The sequence below is a fragment of the Clupea harengus genome, chromosome 5, assembly GCF_900700415.2.
Source record: "Clupea harengus chromosome 5, Ch_v2.0.2, whole genome shotgun sequence".
In the NCBI taxonomy this organism is placed as follows: domain Eukaryota; kingdom Metazoa; phylum Chordata; class Actinopteri; order Clupeiformes; family Clupeidae; genus Clupea; species Clupea harengus.
The window spans coordinates 13911705-13924204 of NC_045156.1; the positions used below are offsets into that span (position 1 = coordinate 13911705).

Genomic DNA, 12500 nt, shown 5'->3' on the forward strand with positions numbered 1-12500 from the left:
GATACCTATATTCTATTTAGTTTCCCACTGATCTTGAACCTGCAACCTACAGACCCTTTTCTCCAGCTAGCAATTATCTAGAGCACACACACACACACACACATAGAGAGAGAGAAAGAGAGAGAGAGAGAGTGGGAGAGAGAGTGGGAGAGAGAGACAGAGAGAGAGCGAGAGATAAGAGAGAGAGAGCGAGAGAGAGAGAGATGCCGGGGGTCTCCACTAGCCACCCTCAGTAGGATGGGTGGTTGAGGACCCCACACCACTCATACTGTCGTTAGTTGTTTTAGACGTTCTTTAAGATTTAGATTTTCTCTTTAGATTTTTGTATACTCTTTGCCCTTACCTGTGATTCTGTGTTTTTAAAGGTTGAATTCATGAATGAATGCATGCATAACTAGCTTGATCTATGAATAATTTGCCCATCTAGTTTCTCTAAATCTTTCTACCCAACTTTTTCCCCTGCTCTACATGGTCAGACCCTGCCTAGGTTAAACGGGCAGGGAACCTCTGAAGCAAACCCACCTCACGTTCTGTCATCCCATTACATAAACAAGCCATTCTCCAGGGCAACACTTCCTGGCTGCAGGTTGCTAGGAAACAAGCGCGGCAGCACACACCTAGCTAGCGCGCGATTGGCAGAGAGCGGGGCTAAGTGTCTTTAGCTGGAGCAGAGCAGAAGTCTGCCCTCCTGCGGGACTTCAAACGCAAGTAGGGGTCGTTTACACAAGGACACACACACACACACAGACTCACACCAGAGGATTAACAGCTAGGTGACTTCACATTGCTCACCATGTGTTTGTGTGTATGTGTGTGTGTGTTTCTGTGTGGGTGTGTGTGTGGGTGTGTGTGTGTGAAAGGGGGAGTAAATGTGTGTGTTTGTGCGTGGGTGTGTGTGTCTGTGTGTCTCTCTGTGTGTGTGTGTGTGTGTGTGTGTGTGTGTGTGTGTGTGTGTGTGTGTGTGTGCGTGTGTGTGTGTGTGTGTGTGTTTGTGTGTGTGTGTGTGTGTGTGTGTGTGTCTGTGTGTGTGCTCAGTCTTTGCCTCTACATACATTCATCACAGGAGAGCTGAAATCATCCTGTTTCAGCCAATATGACCTAACCCTAACCCCATCCCTTCCACTCTAAGACCTCCTGCTATGGTCACTACGTGTGTGTGTGTGTGTGTGTGTGTGTGTGTGTGTGTGTGTGTGTGTGTGTGTGTGTGTGTGTGTGTGTGTGTGTCTAACCCTAACCCCATCCCTGCCACTCTAAGACCTTCTGCTATGGTCACTACGTGTGTGTGTGTGTGTGTGTGTGTGTGTGTGTTTAACAGCTCTGATGATGTGTTCTGCAACATCCCTAACACTCCTGATGTTGTTTTCTTGGACAAGGTTAAAAGAGAGGTAGTAGTCCTTGAGGTAGCCTGTGTCTATGACCTCTATATGGACATAGCCTTCCGTGACAAGTTGACCAAATACCAGCCCATTGTTGCTAAGATGAGAGACCTAGGCTATACATGTAAGATGGTAGTATTGATATTTGGAAGCCTGGGGCATGTCCATAAGCTTTCGGTCAGTGGGCTACGACTGGCAGGACTTAGTAAGAGACAATCAAAACAACTAGCAAAGTTCTGCTCTGTATCAGCTGTTATAGGTAGTCTTGCTGTTTGGCGTAGGAGATGTTTCTTGTACCCATGAGTCACTAAGCTGTATTCAACCTCTGAGAAATGTTTGAATCCTTTCTGTACAGAATATGATTAGTGGATTCAAATAAATAATTTAAATGTGTGTGTGTGTGTGTGTGTGTGTGTGTGTGTGTGTGTGTGTGTATGTGTGTGTGCGTGTACGCAGTTGTAGTTGTGTGTGTTAGTGCTCTGTTAATTGCTTTGATTAGCGGAGGGTCCGACGAGGTGAGGAAGCGGAGGGTCTGGACAGAACAACCACTGGCAGCGCAGGGACTGTAAACACACCCATTTGAGACCGGCGTGGTCCAGCCAACACAAGCAGGATGACAGAAGGGAGATCATGGCACCCTGCCCCAAAGGGACTGTGTGTGGGGGGGGAGAGTGTATATGTCTGTGTGTGTGTCCAAGTATACTATATTTATATGCATTCTTATGTGTGTGTGTGTGTGTGTGTGTCCATGTATGTATTTGTATGCATTTGTATGTATGTGTGTGTGTGTGTGTGTTTTTTTCCTTGCATGTGTGGGAGCGTGTGTATGCTTGTGTACATGTATCAGACAGCATTGCCTGGCGTCTGGTTGCTAAGCGGGTGAGCTGGTGAGCCGTGTTGTCTCCATGGCGTTGCCGGGGACAGATGGTGCAGGTTGGCAGTGTGGTGCCAGTCTGGAGAGGGCAGCATGTGTGTGTGTGTGTGTGTGTGTGTGTGTGTGTGTGTGTGTGTGTGTGTGTGTGTGTGTGTGTGTGTGTGTGTGTGTGTGGGTGTGTGGCGATGGTGTGATGTTTGTGTTGAGAGCAGGTTAATGAGGTGATGCCCATGGCCATGACAGGAGATGAGACTGGCTGAATGTGTGTGTGTGTGTGTGTGTGTGTGTGTGTGTCTGTGTGTGAGTGTGTGTGTGTGCGTGTGTGTGTGTGTTACTGACCCACAGTGACACAAAGTGTGAGTGATGAGGTGTGTGACCAGAGAGTGCTGGCCTATGACTTGAGTATCCACAGGAGACTAGCACAGAGTTACACTGAAACACTGCAGCCAGTCCTTAAGCATATATATATATATATGTCCTCCTTCCCCACCCCTCTCTCTCTCTCTACCTCCCCCCCCTCGCTCTCTCTCTCTCTCTCTACCTCTCTCTATACCTCTCTCTCTATCTCTCTCTCTATCTCTCTCTCTACCTCTCTCTATACCTCTCTCTCTTTCTCCCCCTGTCTCTACCTCCCTCTCTCCTTCCCTCTCTCCCTCTCTTTCCCTCTCTACCTCTCCTTCCCTCTCTCTCTCTCCCTCCCTCTGCATGCTGAGCCCTCAGTGAGCTGAGTGAGGCTGAGTTTAGTGTTGAATCTCAGGTGTCCTTCATCAGATAAAACACTTAAGTAATTACTGTCTTATCAGCCCTCCTGAGAGACAGAGAGAGAGGGAGAGAGAGATAGAGAGAGACAGAGAGAGAGACAGAGAGAGAGAGGGAGAGAGGGGGAGAGAGAGGGAGAGAGGGAGAGGGAGAGGGGGAGAGAGAGAGAGACAGAGAGAGAGAGGGAGAGGGCTCCTCCATTAGTACCTGATTACTGCACAACACAGCACTGCACTGCACTGCCACAGGTTCAGTTTACCAGCACAGCACACACACTCCAATCACACACACACACACACACACACACACACAAACACACACACACACACAAACACACACACACACTCCAATCACACACACACACACACACACACACACACACACACACACACACACGCATATAAATACATACTTACACACACACATGTATACACACACATACAGGACATACAAGCATGCATATGTGTACATATACAGACATGCAAACACATACAGACACACGCGCACACACACACTCACACACACACACAAACACATCTGTGATTGTGTCAGGTTAAGGCTGTCAGTTAAGAAAGTTTTGCTTTCAGCATGGTTGTACGTGTGTGTGTGTGTGTGTGTGTGTGTGTGTGTGTGTGCTTGTATTTTGCTAATTGTGTGTATTTTCTCCCCTCTCTGCTTAGACCATGCTGACTGCCATCTCTATGAGTGCAATCGCTACCAACGGAGTTGTGCCAGGTAATAGGCTGCTCTATGTGATGGGAGTGTGTGTGTGTGTGTGTGTGTGTGTGTGTGTGTGAGAGAGAGAGAGAGAGAGAGAGAGAGAGAGAAAGTGTGAGTGTGTGTGTGTGTCTGTGTCTGTGTGTGTGTGTGTGTGTGTGTGAGAGAGAGTGTGTGCGTGTGTGTGTGTGTGTGTGTGTGTGTGTGTGTGTTGATGACATGGCACCTTCCACCTGCTGTGTATGTCCTCTGCTTTGTGTGTGTCTTGGCAAGGGCCTATCTGATGTGGTAACCTTGGCAACGGTGTGTGTGTGTCCTTGTTTATGTGTCCATGTGTTTGTATGTGAAAGTGTGTGTGTGTTTGTGCATGTGTATCTATCTCTGTGTATCCATGTGTGCCCGGTTTGGGTGATTGCACTGCTATCAGATGTATCAGCATAACCAGATGCTTTAACTTCCTATCTGTCAAGATGTCTGATTGGCTGGGGGTCGAGAAGAGAGGAAATGACTCGAGTCAATCACTGCCGCCTGTCAGCAGAGGCTCAAAGCTAAATCAGTCACAGCTGGTGCTGATATCTAGTCTCTGCGATCTGGCTCTAATCTGGCTCTAATCTGGCTCTGATCTGGCTCTGATATGGCTCTAATCTGGCTCTAATCTGGCTATAACACATAGCGTTGCCTCTGTACCTGTACTCTGTGCAATGACAATAAATTGAATCCAAGCAAATAATCTGGCTCCGATCTGGCTCTAATATGGCTCTGATCTGGCTCTGATCTGGCTCTAATCTGGCTCTGATCTGGCTCTGATCTGGCTCTAATCTGGCTCTTTTCTGGCATGGCTCTGCCTGGCCCCTTCTCACCTAATCACTCCCAAAAGGTGTAGCACAGGGGAGAGATGTGTCTCCATTTACATCACCAAAGCAGAGAAGAGTGTGTGAGGATGAAGAAGATGTTTGTACCCTTTATATAATGAGTGTGTGTAGAATGTGGCTATGAGTACATCTCTATTGTGATTGCTTTTATTTACACATGTGTATAACGTGTGTGTGTGTGTGTGTGTGTGTGTGTGTGTGTGTGTGTGTGTGTGTGTGTGTGTGTGTGTGCATGTGTGTGTGTGTGTGCATGTGTGTGTGTGTGTGTGTGTGTGTGTGTGTGTGTGTGTGTGTGTGTGTGTGTGTGTGTGTGTCTGACAGCGGGCGGTGCCTACTACATGATCTCCCGTTCTCTGGGTCCTGAGTTTGGTGGGGCGGTGGGCATCTGCTTCTATCTGGGCACCACCTACGCTGGAGCCATGTACATCTTGGGCTGCATCGAGATCCTCCTGGTAAGACACACACACACACACACACACACACACACACACACACACACACACACAGTTACGTAAACACACAGCTACACAATTATACACACAATTACATAAACACAAACACACAACTACATTAACATACAACTGCATTAACACACATCTACATAAACACTCAAACACACAACTGTGTAAACACACAAACACAACTACATAAACAAACAAACACACAACTGTGTAAACACACAACTACATAAACACACAACTACATAAACACTCAAACACACAACTGTGTAAACACACAACTACATAAACACACAACTACATAAACACTCAAACACACAACTGTGTAAACACACAAACACAACTACATAAACAAACAAACCCACAACTGTGTAAACACACAACTACATAAACACAAAACTACATAAACACACAAACACACAACTGTGTAAACACACAAACACACAACTACATAAACACACAAACACACAACTGTGTAAACACACAACTACATAAACACACAACTACATAAACACACAAACACACAACTGTGTAAACACACAAACACACAACTACATAAGCACACAAACACACAACTTTGTAAACACACAAACACACAACTACATAAGCACACAAACACACAACTGTGTAAACACACAAACACACAACTACATAAGCACACAAACACACAACTGTGTAAACACACAAACACACAACTACATAAGCACACAAACACACAACTGCACAGTCACGGCAGAAACGGAGCCATGCAGCTCTTTCCATCTATCCATCCATGTTATGCTTCCCGACTGCATACAGACACACACCATCTATCCATCCATGTTATGCTTCCCGACTGCATACAGACACACACCATCTATCCATCCATGTTATACTTCCCGACTGCATACAGACACACAGCCTCTCTGTCCTAGAACCACACACTGATGCACCACACATCTATTTAATCACACTGTCACACACACAACTGTTCAAACACACAACTGCGCACATGGCTGGACACATATGAACCCACAACTGCACAAGTGGAAAGCTACCACAACTGCAGAAACACACAAGCAGTCAAGCAAGTCTCAGTTTCCCAAAATATCCAGATCTCTTTCATCTGTCTCTCTCTCCTTCGCTCTCTCTCTCTCTCTCTCTCTCTCTCTCTCTCTCTCTCTCTCTCCATCTCTCACTTCCTTTCTCTGAATGTCTCTTTGCTGTCCATAATTGTCTACCTTCAAAGCCAGGAACTGATTCCCCCCCCCCGCCCCTCAGTTCCTTTGCCTTGAAAGATTCTGATTGTTCTTATTCTACTCTTTCTTCTCCCTGTCTGTCTTTCAGTACTCCTGTTTGTTCACTCCTCTCTCTCTCTCCTCCTCCTCTCTCTCTCTCTTCCTCCTCTCTCTCCCTCCTCCTCCTCTCTCTCTCAGTCTTCTGGCTTTGATGCTTTTCTCTCTCGTGCTCATTGTCTCCTCGCTGTCTTTCATCTCACACATCTTCTATCCATCCGTCTTCCCCTTGTCTGTTATTCTTCTTCTTCCTCTCTCTCTCTCTTCCTCCTCTCTCTCTTCCTCCTCTCTCTCTCTCTTCCTCCTCTCTCTCTCTCCTTCTCCTCTCTCTCTCAGTCTTCTGGCTTTGATGCTTTTCTCTCTCCTGCTCATTGTCTCCTCGCTGTCTTTCATCTCACACATCTTCTATCCAATCCGTCTTCCCCTTGTCTGTTATTCCTCTTCTTCCTCTCTCTCTCTCTCTTTCCCTCTTTCACTCTCTCCCTCTCTCCCCCTTTCCTCCCCCTATTCTCTCTCCTACCCTTCGTCTATCCGGGGCAGGTAATTATGTAAATGCCACATTAGTACAGTTGCAGGCTATACGGGCAGAATAATGAGTGTGTCTCCTGAGCTGTAATGTCACAGTAGCCATGGTGTTTTACACACACACACACACACACACACACACACACACACACACACACACACACACACACACACACACACACACACAAACACACACATACACACTCACACTCACACACACTCATACACACACATTGACACCCACACTTACACACACTTACACACACACACACATACACACTCACACACACACACACACACACTCACACACACTCACACACACACACACACACATTGACACCCACACTTACACACACTTACACACACACACACATACGCACTCACACACACACACACACACACACGCTCACACACACACACACACACGCACACACACACACACACACACACACACACACACACACACACACACATTGACACCCACACTAACACACACTTACACACACACACACACACACATTGACACCCACACTATGCCTCGACGGGCCTCGTTGCAGTGCCTGAGCCGTGTTAGCACTAACAGAACAGGCTTCTGGGTTCTGGGTTAAATCCCTCTTGGTTGGAACCACCAGCTTAGACTCCATTGTGCAGGAACAATCTGCTCCCCAGCTGGAGCGAGAGGGATACAGGCACGGGCCGCCTTCACTGGGAGCTTTATCCTGCCCAATAGAACAGAAACACAAAGGGAAGGGACTTCTATTTTAGGATTTCTCAAACATCTCCTCTCTTTAAGCCAAGACTGCTATCCAGTAATAAGATATCAAGACAGCAGGCTCCCATTAGTTGTTTTTAGAGCTCAAGAGTGCATACTGTCTTCTCCCAAAAGTATACTCAGAAGTATACTCAGAAGTACACTCAGCAGTATACTCAGAAGTACACTCATAAGTATACTCAGAAGAACACTCAGAAGTATATTCAGAAGTACACTCAGCATTATACTGAGAAGTATACTCAGAAGTACACTCAGAAGTACACTCAGAAGTACACTCAGCAGTATACTGAGAAGTACACTCAGAAGTATACTCAGAAGAACACTCAGAAGTATACTGAGAAGTACACTCAGAAGTATTCTCATTCTCATTTTCTCTATTCTTTTCTAGCTCAGAGAGTAAAACATTCTCTGTGTTTAAGCATGCATTTATTCATTAATGGCGGGTGTAACTTGCTTAACCATGCGTAAAATATTAAATGGTCAATTTATAGAAGCACTCTGTGCTATATTTGGTAGGAGGCCATAAAGTATATGACCATGAGGGTTTATGGTCTCAGATATAATGAAAGTATTTTTAGACTTCGGCCTAATGTGCATTAATGGTGCGTAATTCAGTCTATTAATTTCACACATGACTGCATGCATTAGGGGGGACACATGTGTGTTTAAGAGCCTGCCTGCCTGCCTGCCTGCCTGCCTGAGGAGTGGGACGTGGAGCACCTTCATCTTTAAACTCTTTCCATCCTCCTCCTCATTCTCTCCTCTCTCCTCTCCTCAGTTCAATTCTCCTACAGCTGATTCTGCAATGTATTGGTACTCTTGCTGTCAATCAATCAATCAATCAATCAATCATTCTATCTATCAGTCTATCTATCTATCTATCTATCTATCTATCTATCTATCTGTCTGTCTGTCTGTCTGTCTGTCTGTCTGTCTGTCTGTCTGCCTGTCTGTCTGTCTGTCTGTCTGTCTGTCTGTCTGTCTGCCTGTCTGTCTGTCTGTCTGTCTGTCTGTTTGTCTGCCTGTATGTCTGTCTGTCTGTCTGTCTGTCTGTCTCTCTGTCTAGTTGTCTGTCTGTCTGTCTAGTTGTCTGTCTAGTTGTCCGTCTACCTGTCTGTCTGCCTGTCTGTCTGTCTGTCTGTCTGTCTGTCTGCCTGTCTGCCTGTCTAGTTGTCTGTCTAGTTGTCCGTCTACCTGTCTGTCTGTCTGCCTGTCTGTCTGTCCGTTTATATTAATTTGTGAGTGTGCTCTCCTCTCTCTGTCAGGTGTACATTGTGCCCCAGATTGCCGTCTTTAAGATGGAGGGTCTGGAGGGGGCGGAGGCCGAGGCGGCCATGTTGAACAACATGCGTGTGTACGGCACGGTGGTGCTCAGCTTCATGTCCCTGGTGGTGTTTGTGGGCGTCAAGTACGTCAACAAGCTGGCGCTCCTCTTCCTCGCCTGTGTCGTCATCTCCATCGTCGCGGTCTATGCCGGCGTCATCAAAACCGCCATCGATCCGCCAGAATTCCCGTGAGTGTCTGTGTCTGTGTGTGTGTGTGTATGAGAGTGTGAGTGTGAGTGTGAGTGTGAGTGTGAGTGTGAGTGTGAGTGTGAGTGTGTGTGTGTGTGTGTGTTTGTGTGTGTGTGTGTGTGTGTGTGTGTGTGCGGGTGTGTGTGTGTGTGTTCAAGAAGCTGGCAGGGGTCTCTCAGCCCGTGTCTTGTGCTGGAGGTAGGAGTCTTTCTGTGGCCGTGACTCTCCTCTCCTCCCCCTCTCTGGTGCAGGGTGTGTGTCCTTGGCAACCGGACTCTGGTGTGGAAGGGCTTCGACGTGTGTGCCAAGGTGGTGGAGCAGGAGAACGGCACCGTCACCACCCAGCTGTGGCGGCTCTTCTGCGATTCGGGGCTGCTGAACGCCACCTGCGATGAGTACTTCACCAACAACAACATCAGTGTCATCCAGGGCATCCCAGGGGTCGCCAGTGGAGCCCTGATGGGTGAGAGTCAGCACACACACACACACACACACACACACACACACATGACACGGCCTTATAGTGAGAAGGATGATTTCTATATGTTCTCAAACACATGCACACACACACACACACACACACACACACACACACACACACAGCCTGATAGTGAGTAGGATGATTTCTATATGTTCTCAAACACGCACACACACACACACACACACACACACACACACACACACACACACACACTGTTGTCTCAGACGTTGAGCCTGTCTCTGCTCCTCCACAGAGAACATGTTTGGGAACTACCTGGAGAAGGGCGTGTTCATTGAGAAGCTGGGCCTGCCCAGCGTCCCTGAGGCGGAGCCTAACACCAAGCCCAGCAACCGCTACATGCTGGCGGACATGAGCAGCTTCTTCACTCTGCTGGTGGGGATCTACTTCCCTTCCGTGACAGGTCAGTGCGCCGCCACCTTCCCCACTTTTCACAGGTCAGCGCAACCCTGGGGTCAAAGGTCACAGTTGGTGGGGCAGAGCTTAAACTGACTGTGCTGGTGAGGAAGTTGTTCTTCCTGTAGGTCAGAGGTCAGGGTTGTGGTGAGAGTCTACTCACAGTGGCACTACGAGATGACATCACGTCGACCAGAGAACTACAGGAAGTAAATTCTCAACATACCCTGAACTACTGTGACACAAGGCAGGGCACCTCCGAGGTCAGAGGGGTTCATGGTAAGTGGCGGTGTTGGTGGTAGATATCTTGCCCCCACCCCCCCTGGGGGTTATAGGTCAGGTTGGTGGTAGATATCTTGCCCCCCCCCCCCCTCTGTCACATGTGAGTGCACCACCAGGGTGACAGGTGAACAGGGATCACGTACATAGATCATAGGTCTGTGTGCAGAAGGGGTCAAAGTTCAGGGTATGTTGAGAATTTACTTCCTGTAGTTCTCTGGTCGACATGTGATGTCATCTCGTAGTGCCACTGCTTTGGTAATAATGCTGTGACCTGAGTACTGGTTATGCAACACCTCAACACCTCCTAGCCAGCAATAAACACACACACACACACACACACAGACACACTGTAAGGCTGTGACTTGAGTACTGGTTATGCAACACCTCAACACCACCTAGCCAGCAATAAACACACACACACACACACACACACACACACACACACACACACACACACACTAAGGCTGTGACTTGAGTACTGGTTATGCAACTCCTCAACATCACCTTGCCAGCAATAGGAAACCATGCTTTTGTGTGGTCCTTTGCATCCCAAAATGCTTGTAAAGTTCGAGCTCAAACACCATAACGGTAAAAAACATTCTTCCTGCTACAAAAATAAAACATCCCTTGGTCCCGCCCAAGGGTCATGGGTCAGTGTGGGACATCACAAGGAGGAGAGATGCAGTAGGAGAAGCAGTGTAGCTGTGTGTGTGTTTGTGCGTGTGTGTGCGCGTGTCTGTGTGTGTGTGTGTGTGTGTGTGTAGGTGGGTGAGGTGTGACGTTCCATTTGTGGTAGGGATGTACTTGCATTTGTGGTGCTCGTGTCTCTCCATGTGTTAAATGTGCTGTGGTGATATATGTTTAGGTCCTTAACTGTACCCAGTCAAACGGTCTGTATGGGTTTGAGTGTGTGTGTGTGTGTGTGTGTGTGTGTGTGAGTATGTGTGTGTGTGTGCGCCCAGTCAAACGGTCTTTATGGGTCTGTGAAAGTGAGACACATCTGGTGTTTACATAGATATCTCAGAGATGATATCGTCACCATGGCGATGGTGACTGGTTGGGCGATGACAGCAGCAGATGTTTAATGTGTCTTCATCTGGGGAGAGCACAGCTTATGATAGTTGTTGGATGTCTTTGCCTACATTTATACATGCATATTTGTGTGTGTGTGTGTGTGTGTGTGTTTCTCTGTGCGTGTTTCTCTCAAAGGTATCATGGCAGGGTCAAATCGGTCAGGAGATCTGCGTGATGCTCAGAAGTCCATCCCCATCGGGACCATCCTGGCTATCACCACTACCTCCATCATCTGTATCCTTCACACACACACACACACACACACACACACACACACACACACACACACACACACACACACACACACACACACACACTCACACACACACACACATATATGCACATACACACACACACACACACACACACACACACACACACACATACTCACGTTGCTATAAAATCTGCGTTTACTTGTGCTGAGTGCCTGACACTCCAGATATATGGTGTTGGACTTAGATAGTAACTCAGTATAAGGATGTGTATCTTGGGCTCCCCTAGTGGCCAACATGGTACCTACAGGCCTAAGGCCCCCTGTTAGTGCTCAATAATCTCAGCAGATGACTGGTGAATTGGATACTATTTCAATAATCCATTGAGTCTCTAGACGGAGAGTGTGTTTGTAGATTCTGTTTTGATGTTGCCATGTAATCCGCTGGAGAGCTGGAGAGCCGTGTGCCTTGACTGCTGCCCTCAGACATGTCCAGTGTGGTCCTGTTCGGCGCCTGCATCGATGGGACTGTGCTGCGCGACAAGTAAGACATCCTCCATAACGTCAATGTGTGATTGTCTTTGGTTGTGTGTGTGTGTGTGTGTTTGTGTGTGTTATTGTTATTGTTTGTGATTTTGTATGGCTGTGTGTGATTGTGTGTGATTGTATGTAATATGTTTGGTTGTGTGTGACGATGTGTGATTGTCTATGGTTGTGTGTGTGTGTGTGTGTGTGTGTGTGTGTGTGTGTGTGTGTGTGTGATTGCGTGTGATTTTGGTCCTGTGTGTGCTGCTCAGATTCGGAGAGGCCGTGAGGGGGAACTTGGTTATCGGAACGTTGGCGTGGCCGTCGCCGTGGGTGATCGTCTTTGGCTCCTTCTTCTCCACCTGTGGGGCG

The 12500-nt window shown here is 47.5% G+C and overlaps 1 protein-coding gene across 3 annotated transcripts in view; it reads left to right on the forward strand.

The window, feature by feature from the left end:
- slc12a5a (solute carrier family 12 member 5a) overlaps nucleotides 1-12500 on the forward strand; it is a 207369-nt gene that overhangs the window by 177792 nt on the left and 17077 nt on the right. For all 3 annotated transcript variants that reach the window (XM_042707825.1, XM_031567787.1, XM_042707826.1), the window contains exons 5-12: nucleotides 3690-3744; nucleotides 4920-5050; nucleotides 8893-9140; nucleotides 9393-9604; nucleotides 9876-10043; nucleotides 11528-11626; nucleotides 12090-12147; nucleotides 12401-12500. The exon at nucleotides 12401-12500 is cut by the window's right edge and continues 75 nt beyond it. In XM_042707825.1, the coding sequence (XP_042563759.1) occupies nucleotides 3690-3744; nucleotides 4920-5050; nucleotides 8893-9140; nucleotides 9393-9604; nucleotides 9876-10043; nucleotides 11528-11626; nucleotides 12090-12147; nucleotides 12401-12500 (1071 nt within the window). The remainder of the gene's footprint in view (nucleotides 1-3689; nucleotides 3745-4919; nucleotides 5051-8892; nucleotides 9141-9392; nucleotides 9605-9875; nucleotides 10044-11527; nucleotides 11627-12089; nucleotides 12148-12400) is intronic.